The sequence below is a fragment of the Peromyscus californicus genome, unplaced genomic scaffold (genome assembly GCF_007827085.1).
Source record: "Peromyscus californicus insignis strain IS unplaced genomic scaffold, ASM782708v3 Scaffold_16__1_contigs__length_79575227, whole genome shotgun sequence".
Taxonomy (NCBI): Eukaryota; Metazoa; Chordata; class Mammalia; order Rodentia; family Cricetidae; genus Peromyscus; species Peromyscus californicus.
In genome coordinates this window covers 52393020-52410283 of record NW_026294458.1, presented here as the reverse complement: position 1 = coordinate 52410283, position 17264 = coordinate 52393020, and the positions used below count along the sequence as shown (strand labels likewise).

At 42.5% G+C, this 17264-nt stretch overlaps 1 protein-coding gene and 1 long non-coding RNA gene across 4 annotated transcripts in view; one reads left to right on the top strand and one right to left on the bottom strand.

The window, feature by feature from the left end:
- Positions 1-542, bottom strand: part of Gbe1 (1,4-alpha-glucan branching enzyme 1) — a 241974-nt gene extending 241432 nt beyond the window's left edge. The window contains exon 1 of one of the 2 annotated variants that reach the window (XM_052740985.1): positions 279-542. In XM_052740985.1, the coding sequence (XP_052596945.1) occupies positions 279-421 (143 nt within the window). In that variant the 5' untranslated portion in view covers positions 422-542. The remainder of the gene's footprint in view (positions 1-278) is intronic. The other variant, XM_052740986.1, reaches the window with a different exon arrangement.
- Positions 203-16769, top strand: LOC128112161 (uncharacterized). 2 transcript variants are annotated; one of them, XR_008218863.1, is made up of 4 exons: positions 203-310; positions 2125-2222; positions 9160-9322; positions 14571-16769. It is a non-coding gene; the product is annotated as an uncharacterized LOC128112161 (long non-coding RNA). The 2 variants fall into 2 exon arrangements; XR_008218864.1 differs by lacking the exon at positions 203-310 and adding an exon at positions 668-1160.
- The last annotated feature ends 495 nt before the right edge of the window (positions 16770-17264 follow it).

Here is a 17264-nt window from a genome sequence, read left to right as displayed (position 1 = left end):
CGGCGCCGCCCGCTCGAGCACGTAGCGGATGGCGCGCGGCCGTGGACCGCGCGCGAACCGGGCGGACGTGCAGGAAGCCGCGGACACTCCAAGCCGAACAAACCCGGAGCGGAGCCGGAGCCGGAGTCGGAGCCACGCCCACCCCATGATTGACACGCCAGAGGGGCGGGTCCGTGCGGAAGGGAGTCCCGCGGCGGCGGCGGCGGCGGCGGCGGCGGCGGCGCGCGCCGGAAGGCGGGCCGCGGGCCGAGGGGCAGTGGCGGGGCATCCCCGAGTACCTGCGCTGGAAGTCCGTGGCGAAGGGCTTCAGGTACGGGTCGATCTCCAGGAGTCGGGCCAGCTCGGGCACGTCGGCCAAGGCGGCCTCCAGATGCGCTTCCGAGCCCTTGTCCCCTGCCGCAGGAGCCGCCGGCGCCGCCATCTTCGCCGCAGCCCGAGTAGCCGAGGCCCGAGAGGGTCGAGTGGCCCGAGCGGAGGAGTGCGAGCGGCGCGGCGCGGCAGGGCGCGGCGGGGCGCGGCGGGGCGGAGCCGGGCGAGCCTAGGCGAGCCGCCGCGACTGGCCCTTTATAGCCGCGGAGCGGGCCGGGGTGAGCCCGGGACACACGTCCCCAGCACAGGCCCCCGCCCACTCACGCGGCCGGCACCTGGAGCCCGGAACGGGGCTGGACGGCCACCGAGAGGCGGGTCTCCAGCCCCTCTTCCCCCTTCCCGTCCCGTCCTGTCCTGCCCCGTGGTCTTCACTCCTGAAACACCTTCTGCTCTCGTGGCTGAGTTATTTTTTCTAGACCAAAACAAAATAGGAAATTCCCCGGGAGAATAGTTAAATATTTTCATGTCCTTTAACAACACCACCCCCCCCCCACACTGCCCCACGTTGACTGTGTCGCATGAATTTTATAACCAAGACAGTTTTGGGCGGTTGCATGAATACTCCCGGTGTCGGAAGCCGCCGCAAGAACAAGAACTTTCGTACAGCCAACAACGAATCAGAAAGGCGTTTGTGTTTCCGCAAGCTTTTCACCAACAAAACTGTCTTTGATGAGATATGACTAGGAGAACATCATTAAGCTGAACTCCACTCTCCTGTTTAATGACAGTGATAAAGCAAGACACCGCTCTTCTGGCCAAGCTCCCAAGTATAACGTCCTTCTGCCCTTTCAGTTGAGTGGTTCCTTTTTAAGAATACAGAATTGGGGACCTAGTGACATGATGGCCCACTAGGTAGCAGGTTCTTGCCAACAAGGCAGATAACCCACATGATGGAAGGAGAGAGTCAACTCTGGCCTGTTGTCTTCTGACCACCCCTGACACATGTACACAGATACACAGGCATACATACAGTAATTTTAGTAAGAAGAATGCAGAGTTGGACACCAGGAGAAATAGATCCTACTATTCAGGAAGTTCCAAGTTACTTTGTACCTCAAAACTGGACAGGTTGGAATATAACTTCCTCAGTTGAAATCTGGAAACGTAAAATCGTATCTATGAAAAGCCGGGCGGTGGTGGCGCATGCCTAAATTTAATCCCAGCAATCAGGAGGCAGAGGCAGACAGATCTCTGTGAGTTCAAGGCCAGCCTGGGGTACAGAGTGAGTTCCAGGAAAGGCTCAAAGTTACATAGAGAAACCCTGTCTCGAAAAACTAAAAAAAAAAGAAAAGAAAAAGGAACAGTATTGATCATCCTTGGGCTGTCAACATTTAAAGGGGGATTTGTGACATATTTAAGAAACAATTGAAAGATACATAAAGGACCTCAATGTGAGTGGGTAGAGGTCTTGGATAAAGGCATGAAACAGTGAAACATAACGCATAGCAGGGGAGGGGGAGTGGTGCTTGAAACCCAGAAAGAAAATACCTAGCAGACACACAAATCTGTAACCTGAACACGGGTTTTTTTCCATTCGTAAATCTAAATTTCCATCACTTCAAACTGAAATTTCCGCTTAGCTTGCTATGAGACCTGAACCAACTAGCCTTTCTGTAGCATAAACATTTACCTATTGGTGTAAAACCATACCACTGATTAGGAGGAGGGAAAGGGGAAGGGGATGAGGAGAGAAATTTAGTCAGGGCTTTACTGAATAAACACTGCCTAAAATGAATTTTTAACACTCTTAAACAGGAAGGTAGTACCTGTACATTCCCATGATGACCTGCTCCCTATTTTCAAACTGGGAAGTTTCTCAAACTGAAGTGGATGTGAATCACCTACATATCTTGGTGAGAATGTGCCTCCTGAATTTGGGGTCCATTTACCAGAATACATGTTTAACAACTTCCAGGGACACTATTGCTGCAGGTTTGACGTCATTTGAACAGCTAAGTTCTGCACTGTCAGTCAAATAATGCCATTAACAACTTAGAGTGAAATGTAAACTTGGCTTTCCTTAAAACATTTATGCAGTCTGGCTTTACTACCATTATTATCCGGTTTCCTTGTACTGTAGTGGCATGGACTTTCCCAGAATTGGCAGAACTCTGTGACCACTGAGGGTGCTGTTTTGTCAGTTGGGAATTCTCTTCCTTGGGTTCTCTGTGACCACTTTTTTTTCCCAGCCATCATTCAGGTTTCATGCCAAATGCTAGCTCATCTCAGAATCCCATAATTCTTTCTGAGTAGACTATTTCAGCCCTTCTCTTCTGTGCAACAGTGGACACAACGTGCGTTCTGCATTAATCTTTAAAAGATAAGCTCCCCGAGAGCAGAAACCTAGTCTACCTCAAGTTCCATATGCCAGCGCCTTGCCCACATAGTGTAGCTGAGAAAGTCCCACCGTCCAGTTACCATTGCTAGATGGTTAGAGCTAGAGCACCAGAATCAATGCTGATCAAATGCGCGTCTTTCACTTCTGGTATTCAAGGAATGCTACTCGGTACTGACATTTAGGTTGTACTGCAATAAGAGGCAGCCAGAGAGGAATAGCAGTCCAGGCCAGGAGTTTCTGAAATGGAGAATTGAGCTGCTCAGGTCGGAAAAGTAAGGGGGAAAGGGAAGGAGTGAAAGGAAACGAGTGTGCCTGGTGTCCAGGGAAGCAGGAGAGCACCAGGAAGTGAGCTAGGGCGGGGTACGTGTTTTATCTTGTAGAGCCTGTAATTAGAGGGATTTGAGCAGAAAACTAGGCAGCGATAATATCTAGAGAAGATAATGGCTTGGCCTCAGAGCAAGACAATGATGGGATGAAGGTGGAATTTATGATGAATGCCCACAGTGCACAGAAGTAATTTAGAGTTTGTCTTGGTGGTACTGTAGTATCCCAGGGGTACTGTAGTGTCTCCGGGGTACACAAACTTTAAGGTTTAGATAAACAGGAATCGCTTCACCTTACTCCCCCACCAGAGCCTTGACCTCTCCTGCCACTGGTGTTGCCCTTGCTTGTATTACCAGATGAGTTCCTTCCTATAAAGTAAGCCTCAAGACCGATAGGAAATGTGGTGTTGTTTGTACCCATTCGTCCTGTCCTTATGCCACCAGTGTGCACAGCTTGATTCGCTAGTAGCATGGCATGCAAGGTATAAACTAAGAAGAATACTAATGACAGCTTTTCCCAGTACCTGTGCTGTGCCTTCTATAAACAGGCAGGGCCCCTGGGGGTGGAGGGGGGTGGGGGTGGGGCGGCATACCTTCCAGCTTAGCCCAGTTTGATTTCTCCATGTCCTACAAGCATGCCTTACCTTCAGCAAAAAGAACTTCCTGTGGACAGGTGGTGGTGCACACTTTTAATCTCAGCACTCAGAAGGCAGAGACAAATGAGTCTCTGTGAGTTCCAGGCCAGCCAGGGCTGTTATGCAGAGAAACCCCGTCTCCAAAAAACCAACCCCCCCCCCCCCAAGAGGCGGGTGGGGGAAGAGCTAACTAGATCCAACATGCAGCCAACAGCAGTGGCAATGACCCTTTTGATTTGCCAATCCTGAGATGTCTCTTTAGCCAACAGCTCATTGGGAGGTAGCCAATCTCTGGCACTTTGATTTATTTAATTTATTCAATAACTCTGTGGCTGGGAGATTCTTTTCCACCTTGACAAGTTGCCCTCATCTGAGCTCCTCGCCTGCTTTTATTATCCTCCCAGATGCTTCTCCAAGTCTGTAAGGCATCCAAAGGCTAGCAATATATAATGAAATGTTGTCACAAAGGGTGAACTTTATCTCTGAAGGCCCACTACCATCCATTTCGAGAAATTGCAAATTAGCCCTGGGACTTAACATGTAAGGGAATATTCAGATAAGACATGAGGAATATGAAATACAGCAATGAAAAGTTCTCATCACTTGTATCAATTGATTCCTATCGGGGGAGGATGCTATGTTTAATGCAGGAGCATGCAAAAAACAAAAAACAAACAAACAAAAAAACAAAAACCAAAAGTCTCCCTTATTTAATACTGTCATGATCCATGAACTGCCCTGCTTTCTCATCCTAGGGCACTGCCTTAGTGGTATTGTATACCCCCTTACTCCAGAAAGCCAGAAAGGGCAGGTCTTCATTCTGTGGACCTGCCTGGAGGGAATCAGGGATCAGGGCTGTGTTCTTACCTGCTAGACCTGCAGTTCAAGCCAGATTCCTAGATCTGACAGAACCATGGCCCTTACTTCTTCATCAGCCACACTTGGCTGCTGAAAAAGCTTCAGGTGTGGGTGAAAAGTCTCTACCTCCAAAAAACTTTCTTGCAGGATAAAAATGAATACAGCATATTCTTGGGAAATGTTTGTCCAACATAGGACAAATATATTTTCTTGTGCATTCTTTTCTTATTTACTTTGTCCATGAACTATAGTTCTCACTTTAAAAAATTCCAGGTATATTTTTAGACTCCTGCTAGGTTTTCCTCCTCAGTACTCCAGCTAGATAGCAGTCTTGCTATATCTGCCATTGGGTGTCCTGAGTAGATCGGGGTTTTCCCCCTCAGTACTCCAGCTAGATAGCAGTCTTGCTATATCTGCCATTGGGTGTCCTGAGTAGATCCTCTGTCTGCTTTCTCCTTCTTTTGTTTCTTTGAGATTATTTTAGCACATTAAAAACCTGATTTACTCGCTAGTCTAAATTATTCTTATCTGTCACAACTTCTCCTGCCCCTTAAAGATCATGTTCTGTCATGGGGGGTTCAGCAAAACCACTAAAGCTCCATCTCAGTCCTACAATCCCTGCTCAATTAGCTTCTTAACTGTGCTGAAAACAAAGTGCTATCAGGCCTTGTGAAGTAGACATCCCACACCACCCGTCACTTGCCCATTTCTCTGGGCAATCCTGTCCTTCCTCTGTAACCTTCAGTTCTTGGCATTCATGGGACCTCAGCTGTCAACAACCAAGTGTCTGTAACAGCTTCTATGACCCAGTCAATCGGAATGGCTGACTTTGTACTGCCTTATGTTACACGGTCTGCATGTCAAGGAATGCTAGTTCCATTATTCAGATTGCTGTGCTTCCAGGGCACTTATACCAACCATGTATTCCCCTGTGTACCACAGTCTTGTGAGTCACACTGCAAGAAATACTTTCAAGCTTTGCTAAAAAAAAAAGTCTTTCCTGGAGGTGAGGAGATGGATCCCCAGCAGATATACAAAAGCCAGGTGCAGTGGCATGTGCCTGTAACCCCAGCACTAGGTGGGTAGAAAGAAGTGAATTCCTGGGCTCATTTTACAACCTGTCTTGTAGAATGCAAAAGCTCCATTTTCAGTGAGAGCCCCTGTCTCAAAAAACTAAAGGGAAGGACTAGAGAAATGGCTCAGCAGTTAAAAGCACATGCTGTTCTTACAAGGGACCTGAGTTCAGTTCCCAACACCCACCTCTAGATGCTCACAACCACCTATAACTCCAGCTGTAGAGGGAGGCGACACTGCAGGATGCTGCAGGCATCTGCATTTCCATTCACATCATACCCCAAAACACACATACACGTATTTTAAAAGATAACAATAAATCTTTAAAAACAAGATAAAGTAGGCTGGAGAGATGATCTGGGAGTAAGAGTACTTGCTGCTCTTGGTGAGGCCATGGGTTCAGTTCCCAGTAGCTGCGTAGTGACTCACAACCATCCATAAATCTAGTGCCAAGGGATCTGATGCTCTCTTCTGGCATTTGCAGCACCAGGCACACATGTGGTACACATTCATGCATGAAGAAAAAACACCCATACACATAAAATAACTTCTTAATAAGTTTTTTTTTAAAGTGGAAAGGCAATTAAGACACAGTGTCAAACTCTGTCCTTCACATGTACCTATACAAGTAAGCACAACCAGACATATGAACATGTTCATACACCGCACACATGCACACATAGAGAAGTCCTAATTCAAGCAGTTCAGATGTACTGTGTTTTTTGATTGTTACATATTCTTGGCCATTAAGGCGCCCATTTCATGCTGTATTATGAATTTTCCCTTCCACTGTATTAGAAATTTGGTTCAAGGAGTAGTTTCTTTGACTTCTACCTGCTTTCTCCCACCTCCTTATTCTGTTATTCCCATGGGTTGCAAGTTTTTGGATCCCAGGAAGGAGCCTTTATATGCCCTTTTCTCATTGTAGTTCCTTCCTTGTGTGGGCAAGATCCTTCTGTGCAGACATGACCCCACAGCAGTGCCCCACACAACTGCTGTCACAGCCTTGCCCCAAAAGTAGTACCTTCAAAAACTGTATTATCATCTCTAGGCTGCTGGCCATTTAAGGGAGGGGGCATCCATTCGGTCAGATAGCAGACCCCATGTATGAAACAACAATGCTACCCAACATGGTGTAGAGGAATGTGGCCACCTTGGGGTTTCTTCTAAGGACGATCCACTGTCAGACAGCTCTGCTCTGCTTATTGCTGCTCACAGGGAGTGTGCAACTCCCCTTACAGCAATGAGATACATCAGCACAAAACAACATGGGGCAAGGGAGCCAGGCACGGCCCTCAGCAGCAGCTCAGGCCCAAACAACACCATGACCCTGATGGCAGCAGAGGCCACCCAGATTAGCATGGCCCTGGTGGCGGCACACCAACATGGCCACAGGTGGTAGCACAGAATCCAGGCATCCTTGCCGACTTTGGTAGCAACATGCGTCAAGGATATCAACACAGACCCCAGCTGTGGTAGTCCCATGGACCCAGACATGGCCCTTGGCAGCAACCTGGGCCTGCATGTCACCCTGGCTCCAGGTAGCAAACAGGCCATCCATATCAGCCTGTTCCTCACCACTTTCTCTTCTTCTTCAGTCCTACCTCTTTCCACAGCACATGAACCATTCCGCTTCTCTTTCCCATTTCTCCACCATATATTTGCTCTTCATAATAGTACCTACCTACTTGGTGCCACAAGGAGCTGGGTGGGCCTGTGGATGCCTTTAGCCAGCCTGGACTATAAGACAATCTAAAAATTTGAATGAAGCTGAGATCTTATATTCACAGGGTAAATAGAACAAAAGTCAGCAGGACAAAGAAACTTATTTCTGAGGCTATCATAGATTCTTAACCATGGAATTTGGCTAGGGAGGACAGTTAGGAGGTTGTTAGGACTAAATAAGAATTTCAAGAGGATAAGAAAATTTGTTGGTTTAAAAAAAATTTGTGGCCTGACTGCCCAATTTATTATTTCTAATATTTATAACGTTGGCTATTCCTTTTGCCTCTGTGCCTCTTGGCTTTTCAAAATGTGTTCCTTATATGAGAATATTTAGTAACTTAACACATGGATAGGATAGTTTCTAGCACACAGTAGATATTATATGAGGGTTAGCTGTTAGGGGGAGTTAATGAGCATAAAAAAGAAATCTACCAATTTCAGCACTATATCCACAAAGCATGTCCAAATCTCACTGTATTATTACTTATAGTTCTTCTGGTTAGTAGGCACATGCATATGAAAGAAACAAGATGACAATTTTATTTATTGTTAAGTATTTATATATAAATTTAAATTTTGAAGTGTCTATGATGCTTACATTTTGTCCAAGTTTTTAGACAGTGTTTAGGCTTTCTAGATGATCTGTTAAGGTATTCAGAGTATAAAAGAATTTTAAATTAAAACTTCAGCATGATTATCCAGTATCACATGGTATCAACTTTTCAGTGGGATTTATGAGGTGTAATTGTTTATAGCCATATTAAATTCATCAGAGGCAAACTTGCTACACACTCCCTCTGTCATCTGTCAGGCCTCATAGAGAACTAAGAAGGCGGTTACTGCTTAAATACTTAAGTTCCATGTGATGAATGTTCACTATGACATGAGTTTTGCCACCTGAAACCAGAGTGAGGCAAACAACTTTCTCCTAAATTGGCATGGAAGAGTTTTTAAACGACAATGATTTTCAATTCCTTTTGACACAAGTTGAATGAGAACCAGTGACCTAAAGGTGAACAAATTCTCCAAACAGCAGGGGTTCTCCCTTAGAACTGGGCCAATTTTTCTGATTCTAAAATGGCAATTTTTATTTCACTCAGTTACACTCTTCCTTATGCCTTGATATTACCTGTGGTGGGTGTTTTGTGTCTGAAATCTCCAGTACATCTTGATTTTCCTCTTGAAATTTTTGCAAACATTTTAGGCACAAACTAGTGTGAGAATGGATGGATAGTTGAGCTTATCAGTGCGGAGTTATCCTGAGAGGGGAGTGTGTTAATTGTTCAGCCCGAAAGCTGGCAATGAAGTAGTCCTTCATTCAAGACACTGGTGCAGCCAATGCATTCCTGTGTTTGTCTTCAGTATGCCTATGGAAAGAGCACAGGCATAGAAAGCCTGCATACAACAGTCTACTTAAGAGAAATCTGTGTTTGAACCCAGGTATCATTTTTGTACAGCCAGTGGCCTTCAGAACTATTTTATACTGGCTTTTATGGAAAAGGGGGAAAGTGAAGGACAACATAGAGTATTGTTTAATCATTTAAACGAAAAAAAAAATTACTAAGCATAATTTTTAAGCACTGCTTACTAGTAACATTTGGGTGAAACTCTGATCCCTGGGAAATCCATCCACAAGAAACCTGATGGGTATAAAATGGGCTCAGGTCAATAGGGAGAATTTATCATATAACAGTTAAGACACAGAGCTCACAGGTGAAAGCTCAATGTAGGGAAGTTGGTACAAGGTATAAAAAACAAGTCCTGCAACTGCTGACTTCCACTGTGGCTGTTCAAATGACTTCCCTTGTTTGGCTTTTGTTTGTTTTTCCTGTCATAGAACATTGCCTAGTGACAACTTGTGGAGGAAAGGGTTTATTTCATTGTAAAGTTGTAGTCCATCATGAAGGAAAGTTGAAGCCGGGACTCCAGGAAGGAACCGAAAGGCACAAACTGAAGCAGAGACCATGGAGGAATGCTGCTTCCAGGGCTTGCTCTCCAAGGTTTGCTCACTTTGCTTTCTTGTATATCCTAAGGCCAAAGGCTCCAGGATAATACTTCTCCCAGTGGGCTGGGCCCTACTGCTTCAGTAATTAATAACGAAAATGCCCTGTAGGTAATCTTCTAGAGCAGTTGCTCTCCACCTCCCTAATGCTGCAGCTCTTTAATACAGTTCCTCATGTTGTGCTAACCCCCAACCATAAAATGATTGTCCTCACTACTTCATAACTGTCATTTTGCTACTGTTATGAATCTTAGTGCAAATATTTTTGGAGATAGAAGTTTGCCAAAAGGGTCATGACCTACAGGTTGAGAACCACTGTGCTAGATGTATTTTCTCAGCTGAGGTTCCCTCTTCCTAATTACGTCTAGTTTTGTAACAATTTGACAAAAACTAAATGGACATGGATTATTCCCCAAGAGGTCCAAGCATATCCTAATATCCAGAGCCTGTGGAGCTTCCTGCTGTGGATATTGCTCTGTATAAATAAAATGCTGATTGGCCAGTGGCCAGGCAGGAAGTATAGGCGGGACAAGCAGAGAAGAGAATTCTGTGAACAGGAAGGCTGAGTCAGGAGACGCTGCCAGCCACCACCATGAGTACCAACATGTAAGATACTGGTAAGCCACGAGCTATGTGGCAAGGTATAGATTTATAGAAATGGGTTAATTTAAGATAGAAGAACTAGATAACAAGAAGACTGCCACGGCCATACCGTTTGTAAGCAATAGAAGTCTCTGTGTGTTTACTCAGTCGGGGCTGAGCAACTGCGGGACTGGCCAGTGAGAGAGATTTGTCCTGATCACGGGCCAGGCAGGACTGGAGAAAACTCCAGTTACAGCTTCCCTTAATTATTAAAAAGAATGGGAGGGTGTCACCAAGTGGACGATATCTCTGATGCTAATGAGAAGGGGCCTTAGGTGGCCATAGAGAAAAGCACAGAGAAATGCAGCAATGTGACTGAAGCTAGTGATTGCAATTGCAATGATACAGTCACAGGTCAAAAAAATGGAAAAAGTGAAGAGTGACTTCTCCTCTGAAGCCTCAAGAGGAAGAAGAACACTGACAACATTTTGATTTCAAGACTTTGGGCCAGAACTCTGAAAGAGTAGGTTTCTGGTTTTCCAAGCACCTCAGTTATGGCAATTTATTCTGGTAGACTCTAAACTAACACATCTCTTGATGTCAGTTCTTTAAAATGAGTTTCAGATGCTTGTAAGATCATCACCGTGGGAGTATCAACCCAAGACAATTCATTCATTTAGGAGAACCAGAGGTGTCCTGCCTTGGCTATAGCTTATATTTTTTATGCAAGATATTCTTTGTGTTGTTGCATTGGTTACGTACTTAACAAACCCAGGGCTTCATTAAGTGAAGAGTCTCTCACTAGGCAATACTTCAGCAAAGAATTATATTCCATACTCCATCATTTAATGTAAAAAAAAAGAGAGACCTGAGTCAACTTTAAAAAGCAGTGTTTTGACTGGCTACTAAATAAAAACAGAAAGAATTGTAATAAAACTATGATGGAATTGGTAAATTCATTTTTTTCCCTGAGATGTGGCTGGGAACACTTAAGACACTTTGTATCTATATCGTGGTTGAACAAATAAGGGAGTAAATTATAGATGATCAACATCACCTTTCTTTCTTTCTTTTTTTTTTTTTGGTTTTTGAGACAGGGTTTCTCTGTGTAGATTTGGTGCCTGTCCTGGATCTTGCTCTGTAAACTAGGCTGGCCTCGAACTCACAGAGATCCTTCTGGCTCTGCCTCCCGAGTTCTGGGATTAAAGGCGTGTGCCACCACCGCCCAGCTAGCACCAGGTTTCTTTACCAGAGAGAGAAGTTTCAAACAAGCAGTAGGAGGAGGGTGGTAGGGGCAATATATGCTGAATTAAACAGAAGTAGCCATATACACTGGTGAGATGCAAATGCATACACATGGAAAGTATATATTGAAAATAGCTGCATATGTGTCTGTATGCAAACCTCAGTTTGCAAGCGCCTATATTCTTGATCTCAGTCTCCCATACAGTAGAAAAGCATGGAAACTTCCATTAACAAGTGCGATGTTTTGAAGGAGAATGCTCTCCTTGATCTCATTTTTGAATACTTAGTCCCCAGTTGATGGAGCCATTTGGGAAAAAATAGGAGATGTGCCCTTGTTGGGGGAGTTGTGTCACTGAGACTGGGCTTTCAAGTTTCAGATGCACATACTATTTCAAGTGAGTGCTCACTTAGATGCCTGCCCTCCCACATACACACACACTCTCACTCTCTTTCTCTATCTCATGCCTGTGGATCAGATGTAAGTTCTCAGCTACTGTTAAAGCACCATGCCCACCTGTCCTCTGACATGTTCCCAACCATAATGGTCATGTATGGTGGTAATGTGTTCTCCAAAATATTGTGCACACTAATAAAATTATCTGGGGTCAGAGAAGAGAACAGCCACAATATTAAACATAAAGAATAGGCAGTGGTAGCACACGCCTTTAATCCTAGCTTTCCAGAGGCAGAGATCTACCTGGATCTCTGTGTGTTCAAGGATACAGCCAAGCATGGTGACTCATGCCTTTAATCCCAAAAGTGAGCCTTTAATCCCAGGGAGTGATGGCAGAAAGCAGAAAGGTATATAAGGTCTGAAGACCAGAAACTAGAAGCTTTTGGCTGATTAAGCTTTTAGGCTTTTGAGCAGCAGTTCAGCTGAGATCCATTCTGGATTAGGACACAGAGGCTTCCAGTCTGAGGAAACAGGATCAGCTGAGGAATTGGCGAGGTGAGGAAGCTGTGGCTTGTTCTGCTTCTCTGATCTTCCAGTGTTCACCCCAGTACCTAGCTCCAGGTTTGTTTTTATTAATAAGACTCTTTAAGATTCATGCAACCGTCATGGACTCACCATCCGAAACTGTAAGCAAGGACACAATTCAATCCTTCTTTTTTAAGTTGCCTTGGTCATGGTGTCTCTTCACACCAATAGAAAGAGAACTAAGACAATAAGTAAACTCAACTTAGTTTCTAAACACCATTTTCAGTTAAAGAAAATAGTCAATTCTGAGGTACAGGTAAAAAGAGTGAAAGATAAAGTTCGGTTTAGGATTTTTTTAATGGAAAAGATGTTTTCATTTTTTAATTTAAATTTTTGAGAATTTCATACATGAGTACTTGATTTACATCATTCCCAACCCTTGTACCCATCAAACCACTCTCATGCCCTCATTCTTCTCAAATTTGTGGCCTCTTCTTAATTAGTATTGTACACACATGCACATGCACACACACACACACACACACACACATACATATATCCATACATGCATAACTTACATATATATGTATTGTGTAACCTATTGAGTCCATTTGGCATTGTTTGTATGTATATGTATTTAGGGCAGACCACTTGGGATTGAATAACCACCAGGGGCTCATCCATAGAACAAGCCAATTAAACCCCTCTTAGCAGCCATTCATTATCTGTAGTTCTGTACCTCAGGGTGGGGCCCCGTGAGATTTACCCAATCCCCATTGGGATTGTATGTGGGTCTTGTTTAGGCGACCATGGTTTTGAGACTTCTTGGGTACAGCTGCCCTGTCACACATAGAAAACACTATCGCACTACAGACGTCCTGGTCCTCCAGCTCTGACACCCTTTCCATCCACTCTTCTGTGATGTTCTTGAAGCCTTGGGTGCAGGAATTGCACTGAGGATGTATCAGTGAGGGTTGGGCGCCTCACAGTCCATTGGTCTCTGCATTTTGACCAGCTATAGGTTTTCCCATACTGCACAAAAGAAGCTTCCTTGATGAGGGTTAAAAACTACATTTGTCCGTGGGTATAAGGATAAATTTTTAGAATGGAATTAGAATTAAACTAGTTTAAGAAAATGACAGTAGAAGTTCGCCTCTAAGGTCAAAGTTTTTTTTTTTTTTTTTTTTTTTTTCGAGACAGGGTTTCTCTGTGTAGCTTTGCACCTTTTCCTGGAACTCACTTGGTAGCCCAGGCTGGCCTCGAACTCACAGAGATCCGCCTGGCTCTGCCTCCCGAGTGCTGGGATTAAAGGCGTGCGCCACCACCGCCCGGCTAAGGTCAAAGTTTTAAAACAGATGTGTATGTGTGTGTTTCTTCATGAATGTATGAGAACATGTATCCAGGTGCCCACAGAGTCTAAAAGATAGCCTCAGATTCTCTGGTGCTGGAGTTATAGGCAGATGTGAGCTGCGGGACATGGATGCTGGGAAGCTAACTTGAGTCCTCTGCAAGTTATATGCGATCTTAAATGCTAAGCCATTTCTACAGCCTTTAATTCTTTAAACAAGTATATTGGGTCATGCCAAAAGATATTTGCTAATGCAGAAGAGTCCCCTAGGATGAAAGCAACCAACTAGGTAATACTAATAAAGTAACTATATAAGTACATCCTTATTGTAGCACGAATTGTTAGAAGGTCTTATTAATAAAAACAAACCCGGAGCCAGGTATTGGGGTGAACGCTGAAAGATCAGAGGAACAGAGCCAGCCACAGCTAACCACACCTCGCCAACATCTCAGCTGATCTTGTTTTCTCAGACTGAAAGCCTCTGTGTCCTCGTCCAAATGGATCTCAGCTGAACTGCTGCTCAAAAGCCTAAAAGCTTAACAGACTCTAGTTCCTGTTCTTCACGCCTTATATACCTCTCTGCTTCCTGCCATCACTTCCTGGGATTGAAGGCATGTGTCACCATGCCTGCCTGTTTCCAGTGTGGCTTTGAACTCACAGAGATCCAGATGGATCTCTGCCTTCAGAATGCTAGGATTAAAGGTGTGTGCTACCATTTTCTGGCCTCTATATCTAGTGGCTGTTCTGTTCTCTAACCCCAGATAAGTTTATTAGGGTGCACAATATATTGGGGAACACAATATCACCATACCTTATAGAAATGATTGGTTAAATAAAACAGAAGATAAAGGGAAGGGTTTTGCTTTCTTATAATTTTCCAAATAATTTATAGTTTCCTTTCTCCAGGAAGTGATGCTTAATCTCTTCTGCTTAAATGTGGAATAGACTTAGTTACATACTTTCAAATAATAGAACACAGAAAGAGAGACAGTGGAGAAATCTCCCAAACTATACATTAGTCACACATTCAAAGTTATAACAGCATCATACTTCATCACACTTCATCATATGAAGTGGTAAGAAATGCATTCTGCCTTTGAGATACTTTTTCCTAAATCCCTTCTGTGTTTCTAATCATGTGATAATATGCAGGACTAAATTGAGGGAGATTCTATGAAATTCCTGTCCATTATACATAAAACTCATCAAGATTCTGTATGGAAAGCAAAGAGAGACTGAGAAGATGCCACTGATGGAAGACTGGGCACAGAGGAAGGCTATAAAAGAGCGTCCTGGAATGCATCCCAGATAACAGAAGAATGTTAGTGGTAAAATATGAATAAAGCCTGTAACTTAGTGCTATTATATAAATGTTAAGTTCCTTATTTTGTTAAATAGGGATGTAGCAAATGCTAGCATTGGAAGTTGGACAAAGGGCATATAAGAACTCTGTACTGTTTAGAAAACTTTTCTTTAAAAATTATTGCAAAATGCATTTTAATTTATATTATCACCTCTGTTAAAATCTGAATGTTTACTTATTTTGTAGAAAAAAATATAATCTTGCATTACAAATGTTGTATTTGTCTATCTTTTATTCTTCCTTGAAGAAAAAAAATTACAGCACTTGCTATCCATTTTGCCACAATCATATTCAGACCTTACTCAACCTTTAGTTAATGTTTAAATGAAAACTATAATAATATTTTAATGCCGTAGTTAATCAAAACTTCCTGTCTCTTCTGTGGAATTAAGTGTAATGGATTTTCTGAGCTTCTATTAACTCTTCGAGTTTATAAGGCTGCCACCTAGTTATCTGGTGGCAGAGTGTTCAGAGAAATTTAAAGGAACTGCTACAAGTACCTAATTAATCCTTACAATGTTGAGATAATCTGATTCATTAAAAGAACAATGTGTGCCTGGCACTGAACTAGAAATTTTTAATTACCATTTTGTACTTTGCCGATAACTTGATCTTCAGTGGGGGAAAAAACAGAAGAAAGAAAAGTGACTCTTCTAGGTTACATACTAAAAACGTTAAAACACAGACTTGAATGAAACAGAGTAACAGATAAATGTAAGAATTAATTTTTGACATTTTGAGATCATATTTCCCAGATTATTGATTCTAAAAAGAATTTCAATAAGAGCTCCTCGTTTTATCTGTATAACACTTATGTTTTACTAGCAAATACAAATTTCTTGAGACAGTAAATTGTTTAAGCCAAAGAGCAGGTTAAAACTGATTTTTTAAATAAGAATTAAGTTTTCTGCTGTTACCCTCCACATATTTTCCTTCTAGCCAGAAGTTGCATATTTTCAAAGATTTGTATTAGGACATGTTAACCATTGAATAGTTTACTATTTAAGGAGTGTGTATGGAAACCTAGGATGCCGCACCTCATGTTGAACGTTAAAGTTTTTTTTTTTCTTTCTGCAGAGTTACTACTTTTACATAAAGTTAATATTGTGGGTGTAAGCTTACCTATATCAAAACTTCTTTTGAAAACTTTTCAGAGATAAGCAGACTTGCAGGTATTTCTGCATACTTCTATTCACGAATACCTGGTAAATTAACTCTCATTTGCAAAGCTAGCATTTCCCAGGGCTAAAAAAATTGAATTATTTCACAAGGTTTATCATTCACCCAACTCAATATTCTATTAGTTACATTGTGCTTTTGATCTAAAATAAAAAAAGTTGTTTGACAGAGACAGCTCGAAAGTTCTCCTTAGTGGGATGAGGTAGAAAAAGATCTAAGAATAGTTCTAATATAAAAGGATTCTGGAGGATGGATGTGAGGTACATATTTCTGTGGAGTTATCAGTACTTATTAAATGACAGACATTCTTGCAGTGTTCAGGTTTGTATTTTTCCTTACTTTTCCTATTGCACATAATTGGGGATAAATTTTTTCACTCATTAAAATAAATACTTGTCCAGAGTAGGAGGATGTATTTTAATTATGTAACTTAAAAATATATACACGTATATGTGGGTATATGTATGTGTGTGTCAGTACTAAGAAGTTGATTCAATATTCAACCTGAGAATTTTGTTTTATTTTTGTTTTGAAATAGGGTCTCTATAGCTGAGGCTGGCACGACACCAAGCTCATAGGTGGATTTTCTATAAAATTGTGTTTAGTTTCTTAATTTTCCTAAGGGCTCTGTTGATTACTAAGAGCAGCTAAGAATTAGTTCCCAAGGGATATAAAAGGACAGTGGAAGGATTTAATCTCAAGCATTAAGCAACCAGAACTGGGCATCAGGCAAAGATGGTTATTCCAAGTCCCTGGAAAGGAAATGAGGGAAGACATGTCAACATTCAGGGAAGAGGATCTGGAAAATGCTTCAGGAGATCAAAGCTTGAACATAGAACAGGCAGCCTAGACTTCATAACACAATACCACAAAGAATAGAACTACCCAGAGAAAGACTCTTGGAGTTATACCAAAATTCCCTACTGAGTTTTCAATGTAATACTGTTCAATGTGTGCATTTAAAAAAACTGCTACTAGTGTTGAAATAACCATCCTAAAGAATTAAAGTGAACAGTGTTTAATATTCATACAGAGTCAGAAAAAGTACCTGTTCTTTATGGCTAGATAAGAAAATTCATCGTTTATATACTGCATGACATCTTTCTCAGAAAATCCTTTTTCTGCACCCAGGAGTAGTTAGGCTTAGAATACTTATTTTTCTGCAACTACCTAAGAAGTTACAACTTTAAGACCCCAAACTAACTTTCTTTGTGTAACTTACATGCATACAAGTACAAAAGTTAGAAATATTTATGAAAATAGGGAAATAGTCACTCAACCAGGAAAATCCACGAGGTCTGGTA